This window comes from Halichoeres trimaculatus, unplaced genomic scaffold, assembly GCF_033239565.1.
Source record: "Halichoeres trimaculatus isolate MK-OKI-2021-1 unplaced genomic scaffold, fHalTri1.1 fHalTri1_scaffold_20, whole genome shotgun sequence".
In the NCBI taxonomy this organism is placed as follows: Eukaryota; Metazoa; Chordata; class Actinopteri; order Labriformes; family Labridae; genus Halichoeres; species Halichoeres trimaculatus.
In genome coordinates this window covers 26,036,192-26,063,696 of record NW_027437198.1, presented here as the reverse complement: position 1 = coordinate 26,063,696, position 27,505 = coordinate 26,036,192, and the positions used below count along the sequence as shown (strand labels likewise).

Here is a 27,505-nt window from a genome sequence, read left to right as displayed (position 1 = left end):
AAGTGACCCAATGATCCCCCATAAAAGCACACGTGAATGTACACAATTTAATTAAAATAATGACCTGAGGAGCTGTAGAAACGCTACATTGAGACTTTAATTTTAGCAAACACACTTTGTGCTCAAGTTTGAGACCTCTGACTAAAAATTCATTGAGTTAAAGGTGCTGCAGCAAAGTGTTACATCCATACCCGGTCTCCCCTATCCTATAAAATTAGAGCTGGTGTTCAGTAGCTTCACATGTTGATACTGACATGCTCTGAAACCATTACATTAAGCCACAACTAATTTTAAACCTGTTAGTTGTTTTGGGTAAGCTTCTGTCACTTGATAAAACACTTGCCAGCTGGCTTCACCTTTGGACCGGCCTCTTCAGCCTCTCATTGGCTGACACAGCGGAGCGTCATCACAGGGGGCGGGGCCTAATCAGGAGTTTATTGTGAGGAATGTGTAGTAGCTTTCAAACTGACTCAACTCACAGACTCTGTCACACTCCTGCTGGGGCACACTCCGACCTGTTTACGGACCGACATCCAGGCAGTCTGACACAGCAGCTGTTCGCTCTCACGGATTTTTGTATGATGCGAGTTTTCACCTGAGAGCGTCACAAGAAATAATCTCTTTTGTGGTTTTGTTTTTTTGGTGGGAAAGGATTGTTTCACTCGGAGAACGACTTCAATGCACGACTCAGCAACGATGAGCAGAAACGGGATGGTGACGAAGATCCACACAAGGATAAGAGCGGATCCATTCACGGCTAATTACGACCTGGTGGGCCAAGAACTGGGCAGGTAGGTCTGCGCATTTATCAATGAAACCCCGAGTGAATGAGCAGCTTGGCGATCTGATCTAAATCCTTTAATCATCTTGGATTAACTCTCTGCACGTGTGAATGGGAAGCATGTTAATTGAAAATGTCCAATCTGGCACCCTGACCTGGAGGAAATGTGCATATGGCGATGCGCTTTTGGCACGCGTAATGGTAATGCGTCTTTGCGCATGATGGATCAAAGCGAGCCATGGCAGTTTCAGGAGTTTCTAATCCTGACAAAGATGAAATGAGCTCATAAATAGATGAGATAAGATGCTTGGTGAGATATTAAGAGATTCTAACTTGTTACACTGGACTCATGTGTGTCTCTGTTGTGAAAATCAGGTGTTTGTTTCAGTCTCCTGCCAACTTTACGCACCATAAGACCCTTGATGTGCGCTTGAACATCTCCTGATGCTGTCATGTTTTGATTTCTCAAAATGTGTCATGTCTTTTTTCAAAGTAAACAGAGTTCAAACAGCTCCCCTGCTCTGCTCCGCACCGTACCTGCTCATCCAGAAAATGCAGTTTGAAATATGTCATCTTCTTTTTGCATCTTCACAAACACATTCCAGTGGTATTCAGGCGGGGATTTACCACCGTGCTAGATGATAATGTCCTCTCCTGGTGAGCGGATTTGACACAACATGACAGCTGTTTGCTTGGCATTTTGGCTAAATCTGCCTCTGCCTTTGACTGCTTTATTTCCTGCGGAGTGTTTGGTGCTAAATAGAGTCCGTCAGCAGCAGCCAGTTTTCCTTGTCAAACACTGAAAAGCTGGGACGGCAGCCAGGAGCTGTGGTGGTGGGGGATCCAAACACCCCCCTTCCTTTCTTTCACCCTCATACCTCGACCGTACATCCTCCTTTCCTCCTCTTCCCAGGAGTCTGACCGAACAACATCCTGAGATCAGCCCTCATAATCGCATTAAGTAGGAATGTACGCAGCTCTGCATACCAGCAGATCAGCTATATGCTCTGTACATCCAGCAGGGCTGATGACGACGGCGACGATGCAAGACCTGCTCAGGCTGAATCCTTCCACCTCATTTCTTTTTCAGCTCTTTGAAAGCTTAAAGCAGCAGCTTCTTCATGTTTTCACAACTTTCTCACCGTCACGCTTTGAAGCGGACGTTGCCGTCCCCCGTGAGACTTCTGCAAATACACCACATGTGTTCTGAGCAGGAAGTGTCTGAGTCCATATGTGAAACAGGCAAATGAGAGAGATGTGAGGGCTGTCATTTCTCATCTCACTTCAGGCGTGAGTCAGTGCCCCGCTGAGCGAGACAAAACGCAGACTCCACAGGAAACCAGCTTCTCAATCAAATTATCACCATCGCCACAGCTGGAGGGGAGTGCATGCATGTGTGATGCAGCTCATCAGAGTTTGTCTAACTACTTTACTGTGTCACCAGAGGGCTCCGTGCATCTGCCACTCCAACACTCCAGAGTGTGAACGGAGCCGGTTGGAAGACGGCCGAGTTTAGTAACCTTTGACCTCTTGTCAGCGTTTGAAAAGACCTCCTGTTGCTCCTTTCCGTGGCCTGCAGTCATTCCTTTTCACTCCGTGTGTAGTTCCCAGCCCACAGCGAGCTGCTCTGAACTTGGCTACTTAAGGATGAAAAGCCTCTGACGAGTTTTGCCTTTTCACTCCAACAATGAGTTGTCACTATTCTGCAGGACTGGGAGGGGGGAACAGCGAAAGAGAAGGAGCAGACCTCACAGCGGCCGGGGTGGTGGCCAAAGCAGAGCCCAGCTCAGGCCAAAACAGTTGCTGTTTTTGGTCCCGGCACAGTGGGTTTGGAGTGGCGCTGTGTGGGAAAGTGACTGGCACCACGCTGACGGGACCTTTCTGACTTCATTTAGATTCTGTCCAGCTCCCGCTCGTCTTTTCACACTCCCTGCTCACTTTTCCCTGAGCTGCCGGCTTGTTGTGCGTTCATGTTGGTGTGAGTGAGACTTTGAGGTTACAGCGTCCATGTGAACGCGCTGCTCAGGCTCCAACCTGACTGTAACAGCAGTGACCCCCTGCCTGGCCTGCCAAGCCGCGGTCAGGTGGGTGGTCCTGGGTCTTGGGGCTTCTGTGTTAGCTGACTGGTCAGCTTTTGTACGTCTGTCTAAAGAGAAACAGGCTCTCGCTGAGGGTCTGGGCGGAGGTGTCAACACAATTCCATTTGTCCCGGCTGCTGTCAGCTGTGAAGAAAAGGAAGCGAACAAGGCCTCATTATCAGCCTGGGAGGGACGGTGGTGATTGTGGTCAGCCTGACACAGAGAGGCAATTCTGCTCACTTAGGACATCCTGCCCACACCCACAGCTGACCCCTAACACCCCACATGAATCAGTCAGTGTCTAATGAAGGGGTCTGCCACTATAATCTCCACAAACTGTACTTTACCTTCACAAGAAAAAACAAAACAGTGTATAAAAGTCTATGCATTGTAAATGAGGTGTTTTTTGTAAAAAAAAAAATTAACATAGGATGTCTTAGCTTTTCTATTTTAAATATATTTGCAAATATTTAAAAAAAGAAAAAAATTGTAATGTCATATTTCAGATATTGCAAAATTTATACAGTTTTAAAAAGTTGCAACAATACAGAAAAGAAGGAATTAAAAAATGGGGAAATTTTTTTAAAGTTAAATTTAAAAAAATAAAAACCTTGCCATAATTTCATAATTTTGCAAAAATTTAAATTATGATGAAAAAAATGCTGAATTTTTCAAAATAATGTAAAGTTTGTTTTTGTTTTTTTTAAGTGAAAAAATGGTTTGCAAAATTCACAAAAATTCTCACTTTGTAATTCTAAAATCAATTAAATTTCATAAATTTGCAAAAAAAAAAATTAAAAAGTGTAATTTCGAAAAATTTGCTGAATTTGCAAAATAATGTTATTTTTTTTACATTTTTTTAAAATTGGAATTTCATAAAACTTGTATTTCTGAAAAATTGTAAAGTTTTGTGAAATCTAAAAAAGTGGAATTTAATTGATTTGTAAAAATACCAAAATTCTCAATTTTTTAACTCCAAAACCACTCAAATTTCAAAGTTTCAAAGTTTCAAAATTTCAAATTGCTAATAAAAGGTTAAAAAAAAATTGCAAAAATGTCCCAAAAAGCAGAATTTTAGAAAATTTTAAAAATTAAAAAAAAAATTTAAAGTTTTGATATTTTTTCCGTTAGTAAAAATGACAAAAAATTTAAGTCCAAAAATTCTTTTAAAAATCTTTAAAAAATTGGGAAGCTATTTTCAAGATGTGATACATATTTTTTTTACAAAATGTTTTTGCATGATTTTATATAGTCTCAGTGTCTTTAAAAAAATAAAAATTCTTTATATCAACATTTTTTCTATTTTAAGTTTTTAGGAGCCACTGCAAAGGAGTCAACGAGCCACATGAGGCTCCAGAGCCACAGGTTGAAGACCCTTGGTCTATAGAGACAAATTAAAGCAGTGATGAGGTGGTGGAGGTTTTTTTAATCTCATGTTTCGACCCTAAAAATCTTCTGCTCCTTATTGGGTCCCTGCCCTCTGTTTGGTAGATTGTGCCAAAAACCGTCAGCCTTATCTGGACTCTGTCAGACCCTGGAGGCTGGAGGAAGGGGAGGAGAACAGGGGAAATCTGTTACCAACGCCTGATGAGGCTGTTTTTTTAAATGATGCCACTTGACTTATCTCTTTAACCCACGGTGACGTACCCACGGCTGGTCTGCAGGCTTCTTGCAAGCCTTGCATTGCAGCAGCGGTTTTTATCATACTAGAGTGAGTCTGGTAATTTTAGCTTTTCATTCACTGCGTTCAGCGTGACCTTAATTTCATCCAGTGGTCCAGTTGGCTGCAGAACAGACCAAAACCAGCTATTACCCAAAATATTCTTTCTTTCTCCTAACTTATCATTCCTCCCTCTTTTGTTTCCTAGGGGAAAGTTTGCTGTGGTGAAGAAGTGCATCGAGAAGGCGACAGGGCAGCAGTACGCCGCCAAGTTTCAGCGAAAACGCAGGAAGGGCCAGGACTGCCGCATGGACATCTTAAACGAGATCGCCGTGCTGGAGTCTGCCAAAACAAACCCCTATGTGGTGGCGCTGCACGAGGTCTACGAGACCAACACGGAAATCATCCTCGTGCTGGAGTGGTAAGAAAATACTTCAAATACTGCAGAAACAACACCATTTCTAAAAGATCTGAGAAAAAAAAGCTTTCAAACCACATCCAAGCGGCCTCCTCTGTGACTCTGAGCTGGCTCCAGATCCAGAAAATAAAAGATAATCTGCATGAACTTTTAAACTTTCCTCACTTGATGGTTTTTTGAGTGATGCCAGGAAAAAGTGGGATGAAATGATGCGGTGATCAATCATTAGGAGGGATGAAAATCCTTTAATCATCACTCACGGAGAAATTCCTGCTTCTAATGCAGAAAGTATTTGAGGAGACCAATTGGATTTAAGAAAACCCCCTCCTGAATAATCAGAGATTTCATCTTAACGAGAAGCCAGCTCAGTCTTTGCACCTTTCAGTGCGTAGGAGGTGATTTCATGAGAATACACACAAAAAAAATCATCTGCCTGTCTCTTTAAACCTCCTCACCTCAGAAGCTGAGAGAAGCATCAGCATAAATGGAAATGTTCTCACTCGCTGCGGCTTGTGGCTTGACGAGTTGTCGCCTCAACACCTCAGTTTTCTTGCTGAACGGCTGCCAGGAAGTGTCGCTCAAAATACCGACGCAGCAGAGCTGCATTATGCTCGCCGTGTGAAAATTACAACGTGGAGCTGCGACTCAGTGCAGCACGGCGCTCTGTTGGCGTGCAGGTGACCCGGCTGGCAGCTGAGTCAAACTGCTCAGTCAGTGACCCACAAAGTGTCATCCGGTCCGTCTGGCTCTGGTCTGTTGGGGTTTGGTGTTCGATGACACTACGTCTGGCCTCTCATTAGGGTTTAGAACCAGCAGCCCCTGACCCTGCCCTTTAACTGCTCGCTGTACAAGCAGGAAACCGGCCCCTGCCCGGTCCTGGGCCGTCATCCCGATCCCAGACGCTGAATTCCTCTGCAGAACAAAAGGCTCCCTGTGAGGGGGGGCTGCGTTTGACCTCTGACTGAAGTGTGAAAGGGGAAATAGCACCAGGGCTCACCCCTGCATGCCTGCAGAGAAAACACAGCAGGAGGTCAGCCTGCATTAGTCCACTGTTCCTCCTGCTGCACAGAGCTGCACGAGGGGTAAAATCTTCACATGCAAAGTGACAGAGAATGCACTGCACATCAGCTTCAGTTTTTAGAATCGCAAAAACAGTTTCCACTTCCTGTGGCTTTAAATGTAAGAAAGAAAGAAGGTAAGGTTCCCAAAAGTAGAACGCTGCTCTGTTAGCAACGCTCTCACACACCTCGAGCAGCCACAACCACATCCTCAGAGAAACTGCAGCGAGAAGCTGAATTTTAATCATCTTTGAAAGTGTAGCTCCTGCAAGTATCAGCATGACGCAAAACCTCCAAAAACACAAGCCACAGGAGGATTAGAGGCACCAAACTTTAGATTATATAATTTATAATCTCAGATTCCTAAAAACATTAGTTTTCAAGTCCTTGAAAGACAAAGGCATCGCTCGTCTTCAACATATCATCCAAGACTTCCATTCTGTGAGAGGGGTCCAGCTGCAGACCTCCACTCTCAGCCAACTCTTGGAGGCTCCACTGTCAGAAGGAAGTGACAAAAGAATGTAAAGTTCAACAAAAATAAAAAAAGGCATTTTATAGATCTAACACAGAGGCTGTGTCCGAAATGGCATACTAACATACTAACATACTACATACTACATGGTCTTTGTGTATATACTGTATACTACATACTATAAGTATGATTAGAGTGCCAACCGTTTACACTGTAGTATACTACTCGGTTTCCCATGATGCATTTCAAAACCTCCGACGACAAAAATTGGAAGCACACATAAGTCTATGGAAGCACACCAGGCTATCAAATATCTCTGTTGATTCGCCATATTTGAAAGTTTTAAGAACATTTTAGGCGAGAAAGTCATCACGTAGAAAACCAAAATGTGGTCATTTGGGCCACAAAACGCACGGATACAAATTTATTTTCGACATTTCGGACATTCTGTTAAGCGCCAATATGCTATCGAAAAAACTTTCGGTCCGCTACAAAACAAGAGCCCAATTTACAAAAGCGTTAAAGAACTTAAAGGAGATAATAAAGGGTGCTTTTATTTTGAAAACGGGAAGTTCGCTAGTGGATGATTTTTAGCTAACACCGGTCTCAAGACGAATTCATCTCTCTTCAAAAAATTAAAAAATGTTTGCTGCTCGCAGACACCGAAGACGATCCATCCGTCGCCTCAGGCACTTTATTTCTTTGTACTTACGTTTAGGTTTCCCTGTAGAGCTAAGTCCATTTTAGTTGCTTCTCATCTTGTCATCTCATTCTGTATTTACGTTTATGAATACAGGGCTCGCAATGCATTATGGGGCGTGTCAGTGCGACTAGTATGCCCACCTCCCATACTTACAATTTTTACCGATATAGTATACATCCGGGTATTTCTCGCGCACACAATCTTTTCATACTATTTAATGTGAACGCACTACATACTATTTTTGACGTCACACTTAGTATGAGTAGTACGTTAGTATGCCATTTCGGACACAGCCAGAGTTTACAATTACAGATATCTCTGAACATAATTAAAGATAAGTAAAAAATGCACGTCACCTGACTGCCATCTAGTGTCTTCAAGTGGTATTAGCAATAATTTGAGCCATAGCCTGCATGTAACTTTTATCTTGTTTTCCTGTCACTCACTGTGATACGTTTCTGTGATGAAATTTGAAATTCTGGTTTTAAAATGAAGTTATATCGATATATGCTACTAGCATATAAATGCACTTGACGTTGCAAAATACATGCTAGCATCAAGCTAGCGGTTTGTTTTGTTTTTTCCATAGTGCTTTTGGTAAATTAGTAGATGTATAACATGTTAAATGTATTGGAGAGGAATCTGTTAAGAGAGATTAAAGCTGTAGTGCTGTCTGAAATCTGAGTGAGCATGGTCATTCACTAAATAGTCCACTCAACGTATCCCACAATGCATTTTGAAAAGTAGTGTATTAGCGCTGCTCACTTTATGAGCATGCATTGCGGTTCAAACAGAAGAAATGGCAGATTACATGATTAATAATTACTGAGAACATGAAACAACATTAAAAACGGTCAGAGAATAACACTTAGCTCTCTGTTTAACCCTCGGACGAGCGCGTCTCACAATTTCAAGCAGAGAAACAAACAACACGGACGTTAGCCGCTGAACCGTCATAGGTGGGTGATGCATTCACTAAACCTCGGAATTCTCAAACACAGCATAAGTTGCTGCGCGAATACATGGTTTATTTATTTTTAAAATGTAATGTAATACATTTTTTTTATCTTTGGCTGTTTTGAAAAATACGCTAAGTGTGAAATTAGTCATCACTGAAATAAATACTGTTTTGCAGTGTTTGAGAAAAATTATAACTCTAAATCCCCAGCTGTCTGTGAGCGACGCAAGAGTCCACTACATCTAATTCAACATATAGTGAGTAGTGAGTAGGGAATGAGTGAATGATTTCGGACACAACCAGAGTTTTCTTGGGGAAACTGTTAGCAAACTGCTAAGCTAAGCTAGCTGCAGGGTGAAACAAATGAGGAAATAAAAAATAAGATCATTACACCAAATGTGTCAACAAAGTAACTTTTAAGGCAACTTTTATTTTGACATTTTAACTTCATATCCTGACGTCACTTCCTTCTGACGGTTGAGGAGTGGAGCCTCCAAGAGAGTCGGCTGAGAGTGGAGGTCTGCAGCTGGAGTGTTGCATTTTGTCAGTTGCATAGAGAAAAACCAGGTTTTGGAATAGAAATAAAGTCCACTATCTCCTCCAAACTGGGCTCGAAACCCGATGCAATGAGCAGTTTGAGAGACGATCATCAGACTCCGAAACGTTTGATACATAAGCTGCAAAAAACTGAAATCTTATCAAGTGTTTTTGTCTTATCTTGAAGAAAAACTGTCTTATTTTACTTAGTATGAGCCAAATTCACCTGGTCAGTCCAGAAAAATGTCCTGTTTCAAGTTATTTAAAGACAAAATGAGTTGTTGTTGGGTCTTTAATAACTTGAAATAAGACATTTTTCTGGACTTGTCAGTTGAATGTGGCTCAGATTAAGTCTAAACAGACATTTTCTACTCAAAATAAGACAAAAACATTTGATAAGACTTCTGTTTTTCCCATCTGGGAGAGAACTTTGTGTCCTCCTGTTTTTACGAAAGGATTGTTTCTGTGCCGTGGACAAAAGGTTAAACCTGTGAAATCTTAAGTGCTTTTTTTGATGGGGAGCCAAAAAGGTTTTACTGACGTCAACCGAGCACCCTCTTCAATATTTAACTCCACTGAGACAGAATATCTTCCTGAGAGGAGATTTGTTCAACTGCTGAGACTTCATTTGGAGTATCAGAGGAAGAGACCTCCCACACACTGAGATAACCAACGTTAACTCCTGGATCGAGGTCGAGCAGAGACAGTTTTTAGACCTGAGGGGAAGTATCGGCTCATCCAGAGTGAGTGCAGCCTGTTGTACTTAAACACGCCTGACTTTATCAAGCTGCTAAATCCTCTCAGGCTTTCCGCTGACAGCTTAATGAAGCTACTGAAATACTGAGACACCTCCAGCCTGTAACTGCTCAGACAGGTACGGCTGCAGGAGGTCAAACCCGTGTTGTTTTACGTTTCACACCACCTCACCGTCAGGGTTCGCTTTGTGTTCCAGCCCCGAAAACAACAAAAGCCTTCGAATCACTCTCATATGTTTCTCATTTCCCCTCTGAAATGAAAACAGGAGCGCTGAGCTTGTTTGGCTTTGGTATTAATGTGTCTATCAGCGTAAACAGGCCCACTTTTATTGTTGTGATTCTGGGGAAGAATTTGGCGCTGGGAGCACAGAAAAGCAGAGATTACACAGAGCGCTGACGGATATCCTTTAAAATCCTAAAAACATGGAAGCTATTTTCACAGCTGAGGACGGCGAGGAGCGGAGCAGGGAGGCCGGTTATGTAACAGTGATGCTGAGGGCCCCGTCACAAAGTTTCCCTCTGATGATAAAGAGCATGTGTGCCATCCATACCCCCCCCCCCCCCACACACACACACACACACACACATGGCTTCAGTTTGGGGTGAGCTGACAGCTTGAGGCATTGATCTGGCTGATGAAGCGTCTAACGCAAATCCACCGCGTCTCCACTTCACTGGAAGCTGTTACACAAGAGCAGCAAGACCAGGCAGGAATCCCACAAAAATGTGTGAAGTATCCATTAAGTGTTCGTCTTATTAAAGCCCTTAAAAGGAGAATTTCACGCAGGCGGTGCATATATTCAGTACATATCGTTCGCCCTGCTTCGATACGCTCCACAGTGTTTGCTTTTCTCCTCCCTGTTTGAAATTAATAGGTTAACCAGCTCCGTATCAGACGCTAAGCCCCTATCCGTGTTCTTGTAAGCTGATACAAGCAGTCTTATCTCCTGTAATATCCCTGGCGTGGTGAACGAGCACGCAGAGACAAGCTACCTGAAATAATATTGATTTATGTTGGACGCACTTGGAGGGTGTAGATGTGGATGGACTCTGCCCCCGAGCCAAAGAACACTAATGAGGAGGAGACGGCGTGTTACATAATTTAAGATAAGATGGAAATTACTTTCAGCTCTTTTCAGGATGGGTTGGAATTAAGTATTGTCCAGCGTTGCAGCTCAAACAGCCAGGAAGGGCGTGTTTGTTCAGTTTAAGGCTGGATTTATTATGACAAGTTGGAAAGAATAATCCAAAAAGAAAGTTAGCCAAGCTAAACCCTCCTGGGTGGCTCTCTGTGTACACTTCCTCTCCTCTCGTCTTATCCCTGTTTGGTTTTCTCAGTTTCCCTTCCTGTGCTTTCCTTCCAGCGCCGCCGGTGGAGAAATCTTCGACCAGTGCGTCGCTGACGATGACGAGGCCTTCACAGAGGAAGATGTGATCCGGCTGGCCAAGCAGATCCTGGACGGCGTGGCCTTCCTGCACAGGAACAACGTGGTGCACCTGGATCTGAAGGTGAGGGCTGATCCCAAGTGTCATTCTTACTCGACGTGCATCGGTCAATCAGTTGGCCGGTTGGTTGGCGCCGATTTCTTCAATTTTGGGGGGTCAGTGATCGTCCCATCCTTACATATGAAACTGATCCTGTATTCCTCCAGGAAGGTCTGACAGCCAGTCTTTGTCCCTTTTTGCTCTGAGACCTAAAACTAAGGACACTTTATTGATTGTTTAAGTAAAAACAAAAAGATTTTATTGTTTCACATTGTCCAATGATTTTTTATGAAATAAGATTGAAACATTGAAGGTATATGCTGTCAGTTATAAAAATAAAAATTAAAAATCAGTATCGGCCCAAATCTGTATGGGCAGGTCAGGCTTTTTAAAGATTGGTGATCTGTGCACCCCTAATTCTTAACCCTTCCTCTGCACCAAGGGGAAGGGGTAAAAAAAAAACCTCTCATAAACAATTTCAAAAAAACTTAAAATTTCAAAATTTGCAAACTTTCAAAAATTTAGAAAAAATAGAATAAAAAAAGTTGTAATTTAATAAAGTTGCAAAAATTAAAATAACTGTAAAAAAAATATGCAACAGTAATTTTAAAATTCACTTTTTTTTGACAAATGAAATTTGACAAATTTACAAAACTTAAAAAGTTTGTAGAAGTTTCTAAAAGTTGCAAAAAATGTCAAAAATATTTGAAATTTTGCAAAGAAAATTTTAAAAAAATGTCATTTTAAAATTTTGTTAAAAAATTGAGAAATAAATGTAGAAATATGCAGCAGTTTCAAACAATCTTGAAATTTCAAAAATTAAAAAAATTAAAAAAAAATCAAATTTGATAATTTTTTTTTAAAAAAAAATCACACTTGGCAAAAAAAATGACATTTTACATAAATTGCAAAAATGTAAGAAAAAAAAGCAAAATTATGAAACAGTTTAAACAATATTTAGATTTTATATATATATATATATTAAATTTGATAAATTTTTATAAATGTTAACATTTCTTAAGGAACACTTGAATTTCATAATATTTTATGTAGAAAGTTACGATAAGTTACGATATTCAGAAGCTATTTCATTTAGCTATTAAATTCCACACCATTAGCTTACCATAGCTGATGCAGCTTATCTGTCTAATCACTCACGAATTGCAGCCCATAGCAGTAAAGTCTGCTGCTAACCTGTCACTCCAGTCTGACATCAATGTACCTATTATTAGCTGTAGCTGTGGCGTTAGCTAGATCATTAGAACAAGTAATTTCAATATAAAACAAAATACTTGAAAAAAACTAAAATCTTGGCTAATATTAACGTGAAGTCACAAAGAATTGGATATCTGATTAAAAAAAATATTGGTTTCATGGGAAATTAGTCAAACCCCTTGGTTTCAAGTCAGGTCTCAGTTTGTCTTCGGGGCTGTGCCGGTTTTCTTCTTGAACTTATGGAGAACTGGGACACCCCTTTATGACACACAACCACACAAAACAAAGGGCTAAAAGATAGAAATGGGATTCTAAGTGTGCTGATAGACGACACCACGATGTAGGACGGTCGACTCCCTGAAGTGGGACGCTGAGGGAGATATGATTTCTATTATGCAACCTCGACTCATTCAGTGTGTCACGACCTTATTCCCACGGGGAATCACTCTGTGGAGGAACCATCACCCTTTCATTAACGGGGCCCTGAGGTAGCATGCATCACAGAGATTCACTTTCCACCTAATTCCTCAAATTCACCCCGATCGTGTTCCTCGCTGACACGTCGGACTTTCTGGATCATAGAGAAGAGACAAAAGACGGTTCAGTCACTGAACTGCTCTACTTGGCGGCGTCCGCCTCACATGTGGAGCAATAAAACCATCCAAGGTCTGATAGTCGGCCTTGACCCGCCCTCTGCTGCGGTGCAGTCTGACTCTGGCGTCCTGCCAGGCGGGCAAACCTACAGCTGAGCTTAAAGCCCGCCGCCTGAACACGCTCCTTAAACAATGAAGCCGTCATCAAGGTTTGCGGTGAAAGCCTATCTGTGTAATTGATTCATTTGATTGGCTTAAAGGATTATCCCCGCAGAGCTGCGAGACACTGACTGGCAAACCAGACCCAAATCCACTTGAGACCATTCAACCAGTACGCTTTGCCTGATCCGCATTGACGTGCTGCTTAGACCTCAGATGTCAGGCCTCGGGACCGTGGGTAATCATTAGCGGTTATGTAACGTTACTCTGTCTGATCTCTGCGCTCTTCGTCTCCAGCCCCAGAACATCTTGCTGACCAGCGCCAGACCTCTCGGGGACATCCGTATCGTGGACTTTGGCCTGTCCAGACGCATGGACAGCATCACAGAAGTCAGGGAAATCCTGGGGACCCCGGAGTATGTGGGTGAGTCCCAAACACTGAGCAATGATTTCATCACTGAGCTGTGTCTTCTCAGTTAGAGGTCCAGGACTAATCTGTGTGTTTCTATCGCAGCACCAGAGATCCTCAGCTATGAGCCCATTAGCACGGCCACAGACATGTGGTAAGTTCACAGCTGCAGTTCAGAGACTGTTTCCACTCATTTTATGAGGCTTTCTGCAGAAATCATTGAGTCTGTGCTTCACTTCTTGGAGTTTAGACACATTCAGGGCAATGTCATCACCATCCTGACTTAAACAGACAGACTAGAGCAGACAGACTAGAGCAGGGGTCTGCAACCTTTGGTTTCACAGGAGCCAGTTTACCTTAGCTCACCTGGATAACAGTCATTCCAGAGCCACAAAATCTACTTTATCTTCACAGTAAAGACATGAGAGTACTAAAAATATCTTTATAAAGTTTAAATCTAGTGATTTATTATTAATATTTTATATTTATAAATTTGCAAACATTTAAAAGCTTTGCATACATTTCTTAAGAAAAATAAGATATTCAATAAATTTGCAAAACTTTCAAAAATTTGCAAAACTTTCTAAATAAAACCAAAAATATTTTAACAAAATTGCAAAAATGTCAAAAATTTTCTAAAGTTTTTAAAAGAAAATAAATAAATTTGCAAAACGTTCACAATATTTCAATAATTTCAAAAAGTTTTTAAAATTTTGAATAAATTAAAAAAAAAAATCTATTTGGATAAAAGTGGCAAAAAAATGTGGAACAGTTTCAAACAATCTAGAAGTTTCAAAATTTGCAAAAAAAAAAAAAATTTACAAAACAATTTGACAAATTATTAAAACTTTTAAATTTGTAATAAAAAAAAAGGTGCAAAAATGTCTTAAATTTTTCAAGTTTCAGAATATTCCAAATAATTTCAAAATATGTAATTTTAAAATTTGCAAAAGTTGAAATAAGTAATATCAAAAATTTGCAACAGTTTTAAAAAATCTTGAAGTTTCCGACTTAAAAAAAAAAAATCAAACTCAATTTTGATTTTCAAAACTTTTAAAATTTGTAGAAATTTCAAAAAGTTGCAAAAATGTCTCCATTTTTTGAAGTTTCAGAATAGTGCACAGAAACGTGATTTAGAATTTTTTTTTAAAAGCTTAAAAACAAATGGGCAACAGTTTAAACAATCTTGAAATTTCAAAAATTTGCAATTTTTTTTTTTAAAATTGTAAGATTTAAAGAGTTTTGAAAAAACACCTAAATTTGACAACAGTTGTATTTATTATGTCACTAAACTCATCTTCTTTTTTTTGTTTGTTTTCTTATGTTTTGCCACATATCAAGCATGTATAGAAAGTCGGCATGTTGGCAGTTTTAGTGACACCGTCTTTAATCATCAATGCCCTCTGTTAGAAAAATGAAAATTCTTTATTTCAATAATATTTTTTTAAAGCTACAAGGAGCCACTGCAAAGGAGTCAAAGAGCCACAGGTTGAAGACCCCTGGATTAGACATTCAACCATAAGATTACCTCTGTGTCAGGTTTACAGATAGTATGAAGTTACAGGGAAGAGGCAGACGAGTGTGCATGACAAATTACCCTCCTCCTCCTCATCCTCTCCTCTTCCTCTCCTCTTCCTCTCCTCTTCCTCTCCTCCAGGAGTATCGGGGTTCTGACCTACGTCATGCTGACCGGCTTGTCCCCCTTCTGGGATGATGACAAGCAGAAGATCTTCCTCAACATCTCTCAAGTCAACGTGGACTACTCAGAGGACACATTTGAGGGGATCTCCCTCATGGCTGTTGATTTTATCAAGTCCCTGCTGATCAAAAACCCCAGGTGAGGAGGTTTACAATAAAACCTGGAGATAAAATCAAATAAAACCTTTTTCTTTGTGAGACACATTAACGGACGTACATCCGCCTGTGTCTCAACAAGTGGATGTGGTTGCAAGATTTACGTCACGTAGACGACTCATTTCCTCTTACAGACGGCGGTTTTTAAGCTTGAATGATCTTTTTCGATCACAGCACCTCACGCTGACGCATTAACCTGAAATAAACGGGGTTCAGAGGAAGCTGTGTGACTGTACGATGATGAAAAGAAGAAGAAGTCTTTGCAGTAATCTCCTGTCAGTGTCATTTAGCTGACGCAGATTATTGGTGCAGCTGAAAGCAGTGGAAGATTCCTCAGGGTTGGAGTAATTGGTGTGAGACGGTGGGGAAAGAATCTAGAGATCAGAAAAGTGTTTTTTCTCTGTGGTTTTTAGGAGCTAACGCTGAAAAGAGCACAGCCGACGTCTGTGAGAACAGATCGAGAGAATCCGATAATCCAGGCGATCCATCGGTTATGTAAACTCTCCTGAAGTTTCCACTCATCCTCAGTGTTATTGTGTTTGTGTGTGCAGGAAGAGAGCCACGGCTGAAGAAAGCCTCAACCACCCCTGGCTGAACTCGCTTCCTCATCCCCGCTCCCACCCGCACCTCCACGCCAGCCCCGCCTCCTCTTTGGACGAGGAGTCGGAGCCGGAGAGCCCGGCTTCTTCCCCCGAGCTGGACTTGATCGAGTCTTACCTCACGTGCCCCGGGCAGGGTGAGCTCAAGACGGGGCGCGACACCTTCTCCTTCAGCGAGCCGCCCTTCCCCACGCGGACTGAGATCAAGCAGGAGGTGATCTGCTGAGAGACGCTCCGTTGGTGGCGAGCCAGCAGCTGTCTCCACCTGATGGAGCTCAGCTTTACAGATGCTGTACGCCTGCTGCGGCCTTCTTCTACTGCTGTGATGGGGAAACTTTGTCAGAGGACTGCACCGCTGCCTTAAAAGTGACAGAGCTGGAGAGTGGCGTCCCCCTCGCGCTGCACGCACACTGGTTTCTGGTTTTCACCCCATCAGCCTTACGAACTGGACTTCACCCAGGAAACGCCGAGCTTCAGCCGACCCAGACGTCGCTGCTGGGACGAGCTCGGCTGAAGGACGTGGAGAGAGTTTATTTATGAGAGTTTGTTTCACCACTTCAGCCCCTCAGAGCCGCACGTTTAACGCCTTAGTTTGTAAATGGTAGCATTTTTATTTAAAGGACAATCTTCAGCACTTTTTTTTGGAAAAAGAAACCAAAGGCTCATCAAACACAACTTCCTGTTTAGGTCACGTCACCTTTTTTTCACCAAGTGTCTGAGTTCAGATAAACTTTTTACTCTTTGTTTTGCTTTTTTTTGCAAAAGTTGCACAATTTCTTTTATTTTTTTTTGTACTTAACTGCAAGTTTGCCACAAGTTTTTGCAGAAGTTTTTGGAGCGAGAAAAGCAAAGTTGAAGAAAAGATCACGTTCTGTGTAAATATAACGTTTGCCTTCAGATTCTTGGGAGTAAAAAAAAGTTTAGAAGAATTTCTGACAGAGCTGAAATGTGTTTTGTGAGTTAGTATTAAGATTAATCTGAAGATAACTGATGTGTTGTGTTGTTTTTTACCAGTGTTTGAATGTTAAAATCATTAAATGTCTTATTTTGTACATTAACTTTTACTTATACCCGTTGTTTACTGCTCGTGATTTCCAGGCAGGTTTGCACTTGTCCTCCAGGACGTTTTTCTCATGTTGAATAAATGATGATGGCATGCATTGCAAAAATGTAAAGAAGATAAAATAAAAAAATGCATTTTGTATCAAACTCGTTTGTTTTCTGTGGTTGATTTTTGTCTGAAATGATTTTACAGTTGATGAAAAAACTTAATGCTGTAAAAGTCTGTTTGTGGGCTCAGTGTGTTCGTAGTTTTGGGACTTTCTGACTTTCTTTGGGGTTTCATTTTTCTTAACCGGATGTTGCCCCTTGGCCAAAGCTCACTAAAGTTTACTCCTTTTTTTTTTTTTTTTTTTTAAAAAGAAGTTATTTTATTGAGCTTTTATGCCTTTAATCAGAAAAAAGGGACAGTGGATAGAGCAGAAACCAGGTCAAAGGGCCACAGGCTGGATTCAAACCTCATGGAGCACAACCTAGACCACTAGCCCATCACTGCTCCACTGAAATACACTCGTCACTGGAAAAACTGAAATCTCGTCAAATGTTTTTGTCTTATTTTTCAGTAGAAAATGTCTTTTTAGACTTAATATGAGCCACATTCACCTAAGCAGTCCAGAAAAAAAATGTCTTATTTCAAGTTACTCAAAGACTAAGATGAGGTCTGAATTGCTGTAACAAGTAAAGACCTAATTTTATCTTTAAATAACTTGAAATAAGACATTTTTCTGGACTGTTAGGTTGAATGTGGCTCATATCAAGTTTAATAAGACAAGTTTTACTTAAATTAAGACAAAAACATTGATAAGATTTCATTTTTTTGAAGCGTAAAGTGCTCTTTGGGAACAAAACATGCATAAATCGCCCTCCTTGGAGCAGAAATGTGTGCAAAGGTTGCCTCCTGTTAGGTAAAACCCACTTAACTGTCGTCTTTGCTGGCAAAAATGTGGGCTAAAGTCACCTCTTAAAACAATTTCCTCTTCCAAGGTGTGAGCCACAGTACACTGCAAAAAAAAAAAAAAAGAAATATTTTGGTGTTTTTGTCTTATTTTAAGAAAAAATAGGCTCGTTGGAAGTTATTTTGCATGAAAAAATTGCTGGAAATTTTGCTTAAAAGTAGAAAAATGTCTTTACACAAGAATCTTTTTTCTTGTTCCATTGGCAGATTTTTTTTTTCTTGTTACAGCAACTCAGACCTCAGTTTTGATCAGTTGAATCTGGCTCATAATGAGTCAGAAAAGACATTTTCTTCTAAAAATATTATGAAATTCAAGTGTTCTTTAAATTTTTTTTACATTTTTGAAAATTTATCGAATTTGATTTTTTTTAATTTAGCAATTTTTAAAAAAATTTCAAAGTTGTTTGAAACTGTTGCATATTTTCACATTTATTTCTTATTTTTTGCAAATTTTTAAAATGACAACTTTATAAGAATCTTTTTTTTTTTTTCTTTTTTTGCAATATTCTAAAATTGCAAAAAATTGTGACATATTTGCAACTTTTTGAAATAACTCCCAAATTTAAAAGTTTTGGAAATTTGAAAATAAAAAAATGAATTCTTTAATATTACAAGATTGTTTGAAACTGTTTTTTTTTTTTTGCAATTATTTCTGTTCATTTTGGCAACTTAATGAAATAACTATTTTTTTGCAAATTTTTTGCAAAATTTTTTGCAAATTTTTTGACTTTTGCAAAATCTTGAAATTTTGAAATTTCAAGATTTTTTGAAACCATTTAAGAGAGTTTTTTCACCACTTCTTTTGGCCCCTAAAACAGGGGAAGGGGTTAGAATTAGGGGTGCATGGGACACAATTTTCTGGTTGATAATCGATTTGGGCCGATACTGATTTTTTTTTTTTTTTTTTTTTTTTTTTTACAACTGACAGCACATACCGTCAATGTTCCAATCTTATTTTATTGAAAATCATTGAACAACACCTGTGAAACAATAAAATCTTTATGTTTTAACTTTAACAACCAATAAAGTGTCATGAGTCTCAGAGAAAAAAGCAGCAATGTCTGGCTGTCAGATCTTCCTGGAGGAATATAAGATCAGTTTTATATGTAAGGATGGGCCGATTGCTGACCCCCCAAAATAAGGAAATTGGCACCAACTGATTGGCCGACCCATTGATTGATGCATGTCTAGTAAGACTGACACTTGTGATTGGAACTTCAGATCCAGGTGCACCACGTTGTTCCTGTGCAGGAGACATTTTTTTCTGGACTGATTGGTTGAATGTGGCTCATATCAAGTGAAACAAGACAACTTTTTACTTAAAACAAGACAAAAACACTTGATAAGATTTCAGTTTGTGCAGTGAACCATTCCAAAACAGAGTGCGGACTGATTCAGCTCACATGTGAAGCATCTGTGTTTCCTCTCAGAGTCTATTTCGAGAACGAGCGAATCATAAAGAAAATAAAACTCCTCTCTGAGCTCGGCCTCCGTAAATATCCAGCAGCCTCTGAACAGGAAATGCCAGCATCCTGTGAAGAGGAAAACAGAGGAATGCTTTCCATCGTAGTAAAGTCTCTTTCTGTCCTCGTCGCTCACACACACTCACACACACTCACACACACACGGTGTATTGTGTCTGTTTATTTGTGTCAGGTCGAACAACATCCCGGCCTGCCAATATCCTGGATTCTTGCTTTAATGTGCCCTTCCTCCTGTGCTGGGCTCTGGGCCAGTCCAGCTCCTCTGAAAGGGGGCCCCCCCTGCAGGGTCCTGCTCTGGTGGCTCTTGGCCGGACAGTCCACTTCCCCTAAAGAAAATCCTGCTGCTGCACGGAGCTGAGGAATGTCAGAAATGTTCATAACTGGACCCCGTGGTCCTCGTGGTCCTCGTGGTCTATGTGGTCCTTGATGCCCCCCCGGCCTCCCTGGTCCCGGTCTCTCAGTGGGAGGTGGTATTGTTCCTATATTACATACAGCACCAGAACATGCCCCCCATCGTCACACGCATGTAAACACACGGCGTTATTGGAGGAGCTGTTTCTCAGAGATCTCATGAGATGTGACTCTGCAGCCCGTACAGGATGATTGGAGACAGATGTGGAGGACTTTGTGCCGTCTGCTGACTGCTGAGTGCCCTGAAAACCCTGATGTGTACTGTAGGAGCACTTATGTCCCCAAAATCCAAACAAACACCAGGAGTGGATGAAAAGTTTACAGCGAAATCCTGATAACCTGCTTTCAACGGGCCTCATGGTTCAGGTCTGGGGTCCGGCTGGATGGTTATCGTGGTTTTAACAAATAAACAACATCATTGTCTTGTTTACTCCTTTTAAAGCCATTCTTCTCCTGAACAAGTCAAACTCAGAGCTGGTTTAATGAAGACTGATTTCTCCAGGCTGTTAAAAGCCTCACATCTGCTGCGCACTAAGATGTTTTCACCAAAGGCACGCAGCATCTCATGTTAACCAGCTGCACATCCTAAAGTCAGGGCTGTCAGCACCTTAAGCCATAACACACTGATCCCCTGAGGTGCACGAAAACCCAGAGCCGGGGTCTGAAGACGTTAAGCTCCCGGGAAGCTGGGACGGCTACATTCTCTGCTTTAGGTCAAAAGCATCAGTTATATAACCAGAAAGAGTTTGACAGCAGGATGAACTTTCAGCTCAGCTTTTCCCAGCTGCTCATGAGCGCCTTACAGAAACGGTGTTGTGACTGTCCTCAAATATTTGTTTATGTAAAGCGGTTTGCTCAGCCATAGGCAAATATTTTCTGTTATCTGAGAGGAGAAAGGAAAGATGTGAGGGAGGCTGAAAAAGGGCGGAGAGAGGGAGTCCTTTTCAATCACACAAAACACCGAACGGAGACAGACGTTAGCTCAGAGACGGAGAAGATACAGCGTCAGGAAAAGGTTTTAAAAGTGTTAAATGTTTAAGTATCACATTATACCATGAGGTAGACTCAGGTTGGGCTCTCTATGAGGCCTTGTCCACAGGTAGCAGAGTATTTTCAGTTTTTGTGGTCGTCAGGCACTTCCTGTTTTTGCCAGTAGGGGGAGCTTGTCACACGCAGCTTCTTATTACAATATCAAATGAAAGCTAGCAACAAGTGTTTCCTTTCGTTCACCTTTTCCCACCTTTACAGAGGTGTACCTCGCTGAAACGGGAGTCGAACTCACCTCTATGGACATGCTAACGTTATTCCTCTGCTAATGCTAACACATCATCAGCAGCTGCTCTGGCATTAGCTAGATTTCAGTGCGTTAACCGATACAAAATGTGTTATAATATAACGACTAATACCATAAAATGAAACGTTTAAGCTTCTGTTACCTTACTCGCTGTTTCCCCTCCTCCGTTTCACCCAAATGATCAAGCTGCGGCTCCTTTTGTGATTGAAATGATTAAGAATTTTTTTTTTTTCAACATTCTTTTCTATTGAATTTTTGGCACAAGGTGAGCAGAAATGTACCATTTATTACAATGAACACGCAAATAACCCCCCCCTCCCCCCCCAAAAAAAAGGGCCAAATCTGCATTAAGTTTTTCAGGATAAGAAAGAAAAAAGAAAAATAAATAAATAAATAAAATAAGGTAAAATAAAGAGAGAAAAAAGTAAAATAAATAAATAAATAAATAAAATAAGGTAAAATGAAGAGAGAAAAATAAATAAATAAATAAATAAATAAATAAATAGATAAATAAATAAAATAAGGTAAAATAAAGACAGAAAAAAGAAAAATAAATAAATAAATAAAATAAGGTAAAATAAATAATAATGATAATAATGATAATAATAATAATAATAATAATAATAATAATAATAATAATAATAATAATAATAATAATAATGAAAAAAAATAATTCAATAAAATATTTAAAATATGTAGAAAAAAGGAAAAGAAAATAATAAGCTATATACACATACATACATATACAAAGTAATAATAATAACAATGATAACTAAAAAATAAATTAATAATAAAATACCGTTATAAGAATTAGAAGAGTTAAGTGAAACAATGACAGTGAAATAAATTAATTAATTAATTAAAAAATGACAATAATAATTATAATAAAAAAATAATAATTATATTAAACAAATAATTTAGAAATGATTAAGAATTTTACTGGTAATGTTTGCCGTGTTGGTTTGTTCATTGGTACTTTTTTGTGTTTATGTAGTAAAAAATATCAATTTGTTTAATAATACAATAAAAAATACTTGGATTTAACATATTTATTCTTCAATATAACCTTGTAATGCTGTGTTCATGTCCAGCATGGATAATCGCCTACTCTTCCACTCCCTCACAGTCAAAAGGATGCACTTAGGTACCTAAACATGTTACCTTTTGGTTTTATCTGAATAGGTACCCGGTACTTTTGACTAATTCGGTACCCATCCCTACACATGGTGGCACTTTTTTTCAGACTTAAAACTCGTGCCAGCCAATCAGAATGAGCCCCTTCATCCAGCTTCGACATTTGGGAACAAAAACTCAGTTTCCTGGCAGTGGGAGAAGTTTGCCTTTGTTTACAACATAAAATATCTCTCCCTGAGATTTTTCCAGGTTTTTTAACCGATTCCTCTTGCCTGTAGAGAGTGGCCGCAATTTCCCGCCAATCTGACCACTTGGTTGTCACGGTGATCTCTGCGTGAAGAGTCATAAAGATGCCTGTATTTCTGCTCTTCGACCACTAGGAGATCCTGTTCTTCTGCAATCTTTTCCATGCGTGGGTTAGAAATTTTTGAGTGTGCGCGGCGTGGAAATTTTCCTCGTGAATAGGGCTGCACGAGGGCTCATAGGTGGTAAAATGAACCTGTGTCAGGAGGGTCTCCTGGTCACTTTCTGGTCAGCTGCTCGGCAGCGTTGGGTTCGTTTCTTGTTTCTCTGAGCTTTAACTCAGCTCAGTCTTATTTCTCCTTTTTCCTCTGCTCTTGTGATCATTCACAGTCTCAGTGGTCTGAATTTGTGTCCAACTTCCTCCTTCATGACACTTATTTGTCCTTGCAAGTTGTACCTCGTCTTACTTAAAGTTAACGTAAACATGAACAACATGAACCTTCACACAACTCATCACTTTCTCCATCATTAAGATTTTGACTTTTGGTGACTCGAATGAAAACTGTCCATCCAACAAAAAACAGAGTCAGCTGAGGCTGTACCTACTCAGGGAAAATTATCATACTGGAAGTTTTCAAAAAAAAAAAAAGAAAACCAACAGTGAAGCATCCAGAGATTTAAAAGATAATGGGTCGAGTACTTTCCCCAAACAACACGGTGACTGTGGGTCTTCTTCATGCCACCAGCTGTGCACCAAAGGCCCCAACAGATGTGGCCTCCAGTGTCTTCAGGACCTTCTTTTCTCACTAATACACATCTGTATCCATCCATCAGCCGCACACATGATGAAGGTCAAACAGCAGAGACAGCTTACTCGTATTTCCTTATGATCTACGATGATCCGTTGCCTTCATGCCTGACCTGTTTCCATCATCGCTCTCAGAAATAAATGAAGAGCTCGTCTCTTTGTTCCTCTGACTCCACGTACCGACCGACGGTCAGGCTGTCTCCTCGAGACATCGTGATCCTGCTCCACCTGTCTCTGTTAATCTGAGCATCCCTAGATCTCTGTGTGACCGTTTCCTCAGAAGCACCTTATGTAACGGAGAAATTCCTGTACACTTATGTTCTTTATTAAACGGCCATAATCGAGAGAGTGGACTGATGTCAGAGAAAAAAAAAAAACAGGAAAATATCAGAGAGGTAAGAGGATCTAAACCAGGCCTTTATTTTCGTAGGAGACATTTAGCCTCAGATCACCTGGATTAAAGTCATTCAGGAGCCACAAAATCTACTTTATCTTCATAATCAAGACTTTAAAGTGAATAAAATTCAACGCACAGTGAAAATCTAGTGAATGATCATTTTTTTTACTTTGCTTTTTTGCTTTTTTTTGGAATTTATAATGTTGTACATGCAACGTGTTCTTTTTTTTTCAAAAATTTGCAGAAATTGATTAAAAAAATCATCTTTTTTATTTTTCAAAAATGGGCAAAAAAAAGGTAAACAAAACTAGCAAAATTTTTAGATAAAAATTAAATAGCAAATATTGCATAAAAATTTGAAGAAAGTGCAAAATATAAAAAAATGTGAAACATAAAAATTTAGCCAAATTTTAAGAATTTTTATAACTTAGAAAATTTGCCTAAAACGTTTAATTTCTCATGATTTTTTAAAAAATTGGCAAAAACAAAACCAGAAAAAAATAAAGTGAAATCTGCCAAAGGTGTTTTTTTTAATCAAAAAATTGCAGAAATTAAGAAAAGAAAACTTGATTTTTTTATTCAATAATGTAAAAAAAATAAAATAAAAATAAATAAAAAAATTGCAAAAAAAAAAATTCAGAACAATTTTTAAACTTCAAACATTCCAAAAAATAAAGAATTAGAAAAAATTTCAAAAAGATTTTGAAACTTCAAAATTTAGCCAAATTTCAAGAACTTCTATAACTTAGAAAATTTGCCTTAAATGTTCAGATTCTTTTGTGATTTTAAAAAATTTGCATAAGTTTTACAAAAAAAATGAAATCTGCCAAACGTGGGTGAAATTTTTGAAATTTTAAACATTTGAAAAATGTTGATCTTTTTTTTTTCAGAATTGTTTTTTTTTTTATAGATGTAGTTATCTTCCCAGGGCTGAAAAACTTGAGGTTAGCCACAGGTGCATGGAAAGTTGGTGGGCCGTTGATGTTGTAGGAGGTGAAGTAGAGCGGTGGCAGGCTTTATTGACAGATGGGATGAAGATTTAGTTCAACTAAATGTTTACGCAGGATTTTATTTAGTGTCAGTGTCTTTAATCATCAATACCCTCTGTAAGAAAAATAACAATATGTTTTTTAAAGCTACAAGAAGCCCCTGGAAAGGAGTCAAAGAGCTGCATGAGGCTCCAGAGCCACAGTCACTCCTTCATAACTTCACAGACACATTCCAGCCTCGGTCTGGGCTTAGACCTCTTCAAAGGTCTTCCTGATCCACACAAAGTCCTCAATAGGTTAAAGGATTGCAGCGTCTTCACACCGATGCCTATCAGAAGCTGCAGCAGAGGATGGAAATCTGCGCTGATACCTGGAAATCAGGCTCTGAGTTCCTCATGGAGATAATCATGAAGAATGAAAATCCCCGTATTCACCCACTGGATGTTGACCGGGACAAATGATGGAGAACATTTCTTTCACATGTCCCCGCCGTGCTCAGAGGGGAAAAACAGAAAGAGGCAAAACACTGGTAACCACTGGTAATGTGTTTCTCATGGTGGTGCATTCATAGCAGCGAGGAGGCGAATGCCTTTGGTCAGGCAGAGTTATTTATTCTGTCCCTGGAAACAGGAGGAGAACAACAAAAGCTTTCTGAACAAAGAGGAGCACAACCTGATGCTGCGGCCTGTTTTCTTCTGTCTGCGGCGAGCACATCCTCCCTCTGCGTGGGGGCACCGCTGGCACACAGCAGACCCTCAAAGCCACACAATGGACACGCTCAGCTCAGGGGAACTTTTCAACCCCAGAAAGCTGTGAGAGGAACCCAAGCACAACCAGGGACAGCGCTCAGTCCATCCCTTTAAAGGTTCAGTTTCCATGTGGGTAAGCTCGTGGAGAGAAACAAAAACACTGCGAGGGCTGTTGTTGGGATTCGCAGGTCGCTCTGCACACGGATGCTGGTGCTCTCACATGTGCTGAACACAAACACACACTCTCCAGAGCACGCACGGTGAACCCTGTCTGCAGGACGGGGTCCAGGTTTTCAGACTGACAGGGAACAGACTCTGGTGGTCTGGATTTCTGGGAGCTCTCGATTTTTTAACCACATTGTTCTCTTTGTTTACTATGGCACTGTGGTGTTAACAAGCACACAGCAGCTCCCACACACACACACACACACACACACACACACACACACACACACACACACACACACACACACACACACACACACACACTAGTCAGGGTTTAGACACGTGCTGTTCTCTCAGGAAAGTTAAGAACATAAGTCTGCTTTGATTCTTTCATCGCTGACCTCTGAGTTATTGTTTCAACATGCCTTCAGACGTTTGAAGAATATTTTCATTGAGGCCAAAAGTGAGAAGTTATGTTTGGTTTAAAACCTGTTCACAGGTTAAATATCAGGATCCGAGGAATCAAGGGTCTTCAAACTGCAGCTCTTTGACTCCTTTGCAGTGGCTCTTTGTAGATTTGAAAAAAAATATTGAAATAAAGAGTTTTGATTTTTCTTCCAGAGGGTATTGATGATTAAATACACTGACACTAAATAAAATCCTGCGTTAACATTTAGTTGAACTAAATCTTCATCCCATCTGTCAATAAAGCCTGCCACCGCTCTACTTCACCTCCTACAACATCAACAGCCCACCAACTTTCGAAATTTTTAATGAATTTTTGCAGTTTTTAAATTTCCATTTATTTTTTTTTTAATTTTTGCAAATTTTTGAAATTTTACCGATTTTTGACATTGTGCCCCTGTCTGACATTTTCAAGGAAATATTCCTTTTTTTTTTTTTGCAAATTTATGAAACTTTAAGTTCATGAAATTTTTGAATTTTTTAAAATTTCATTATTTTAATCTTTTTTGCAAAGTGTTGGGGTTCTTTTTCATTTTTATTTTTAAGTTTTTTCAAAGTTTTGAAATAAAAATTCATTTTTAAATTTTTGTCAATGTTTGAAATTTAATAATTTTTTGACATAATGCCCTTTTCTGACATTTTCCATTTTTATTTATTTATTTATTTATTTATTTTGCAAATTTATGGAACTTAAATTTCATGATTTTTTTTTTTTACATTTTATTTATTTATTTATTTATTTGCAGAATGTTGAGCTCCTTTCTTAAATTCTTTTAAATTTTTCAAAGTTTTGAAATTAAAAAAATATTCTGAAAATTGTGAAAATTTTTGAAATTTCAACAGTGTTTGACATTTTTGCACCTTCTTAAAAACTTCCAAAAAAATTCAAAATTTACTACTTTTCTTTTTTGTAGATTTAAACTGAAATGCTTGCAAATTTTTGAGCTTGAATTTTTGCATATTTTTCAAATTTAAAAAACAATTTTTTGCAATTTTTTTTAGTTTTATTTTATTTTTTTATATTGGCACACTTTTTGTAAAAATAAAAAACTTGGTTATCACATATACAATTTGATAAATTTAGTTTTGAAAAAAAAGCCTGGTTTAGGTAGTTTTTTATTAGATTTTACACAATTCTATTCACTGTGTTATCTTGATTGTGAAGTGTATGAGTTATTGTGATGAAGTTGATTTTGTGGCTCCTGATCAACCTTAAACCAGGTGAGGTTTGATAAAATGGCCTCTATGAAATAAAGGTTGCAGACCGCTGTGATGAATAAAAGTTTTTCTCATTGAAGAAGGATTCTAACTTCATGAAAAGAAACAAATTGTCGTGAGTATCTTTCGGTCTTAGTGGCTTCTTTTTCATTGTAACGCCGTGCTTGATTGAGACAGAGAAAGTGGGTCACTGACCGTCTTTGAAGCCTGGTGAAACCTTCTCTCCTCACGCACACAAACTGTTTGTGTTTGTGATAAAAGCTGCTCCTGGCGGCGTCAGACTCAGAGTTAATTCTGGTATTGTTTGTGTTGGCAGCGTAAGCTCCTACTTGTTGATGTGTCAGCGTTTAGAGCCACTGTGAGACCAGCTCAGACCTTCTCTGAACACGGGGACCGTGCT

The 27,505-nt window shown here is 39.5% G+C and overlaps 1 protein-coding gene across 1 annotated transcript; it reads left to right on the top strand.

Annotated features, from left to right (window-relative positions):
- The first annotated feature begins 477 nt into the window (after nucleotides 1-477).
- On the top strand, nucleotides 478-16,904 carry stk17al (serine/threonine kinase 17a like). Its single transcript, XM_074696587.1, has 7 exons — nucleotides 478-791; nucleotides 4,728-4,940; nucleotides 10,785-10,929; nucleotides 13,170-13,296; nucleotides 13,387-13,435; nucleotides 14,939-15,118; nucleotides 15,687-16,904. The coding sequence occupies exons 1-7, from the start codon at nucleotides 679-681 to the stop codon at nucleotides 15,958-15,960; spliced, it is 1,101 nt and encodes a 366-aa protein (XP_074552688.1). The 5' UTR covers nucleotides 478-678; the 3' UTR covers nucleotides 15,961-16,904.
- Nucleotides 16,905-27,505: the final 10,601 nt, after the last annotated feature.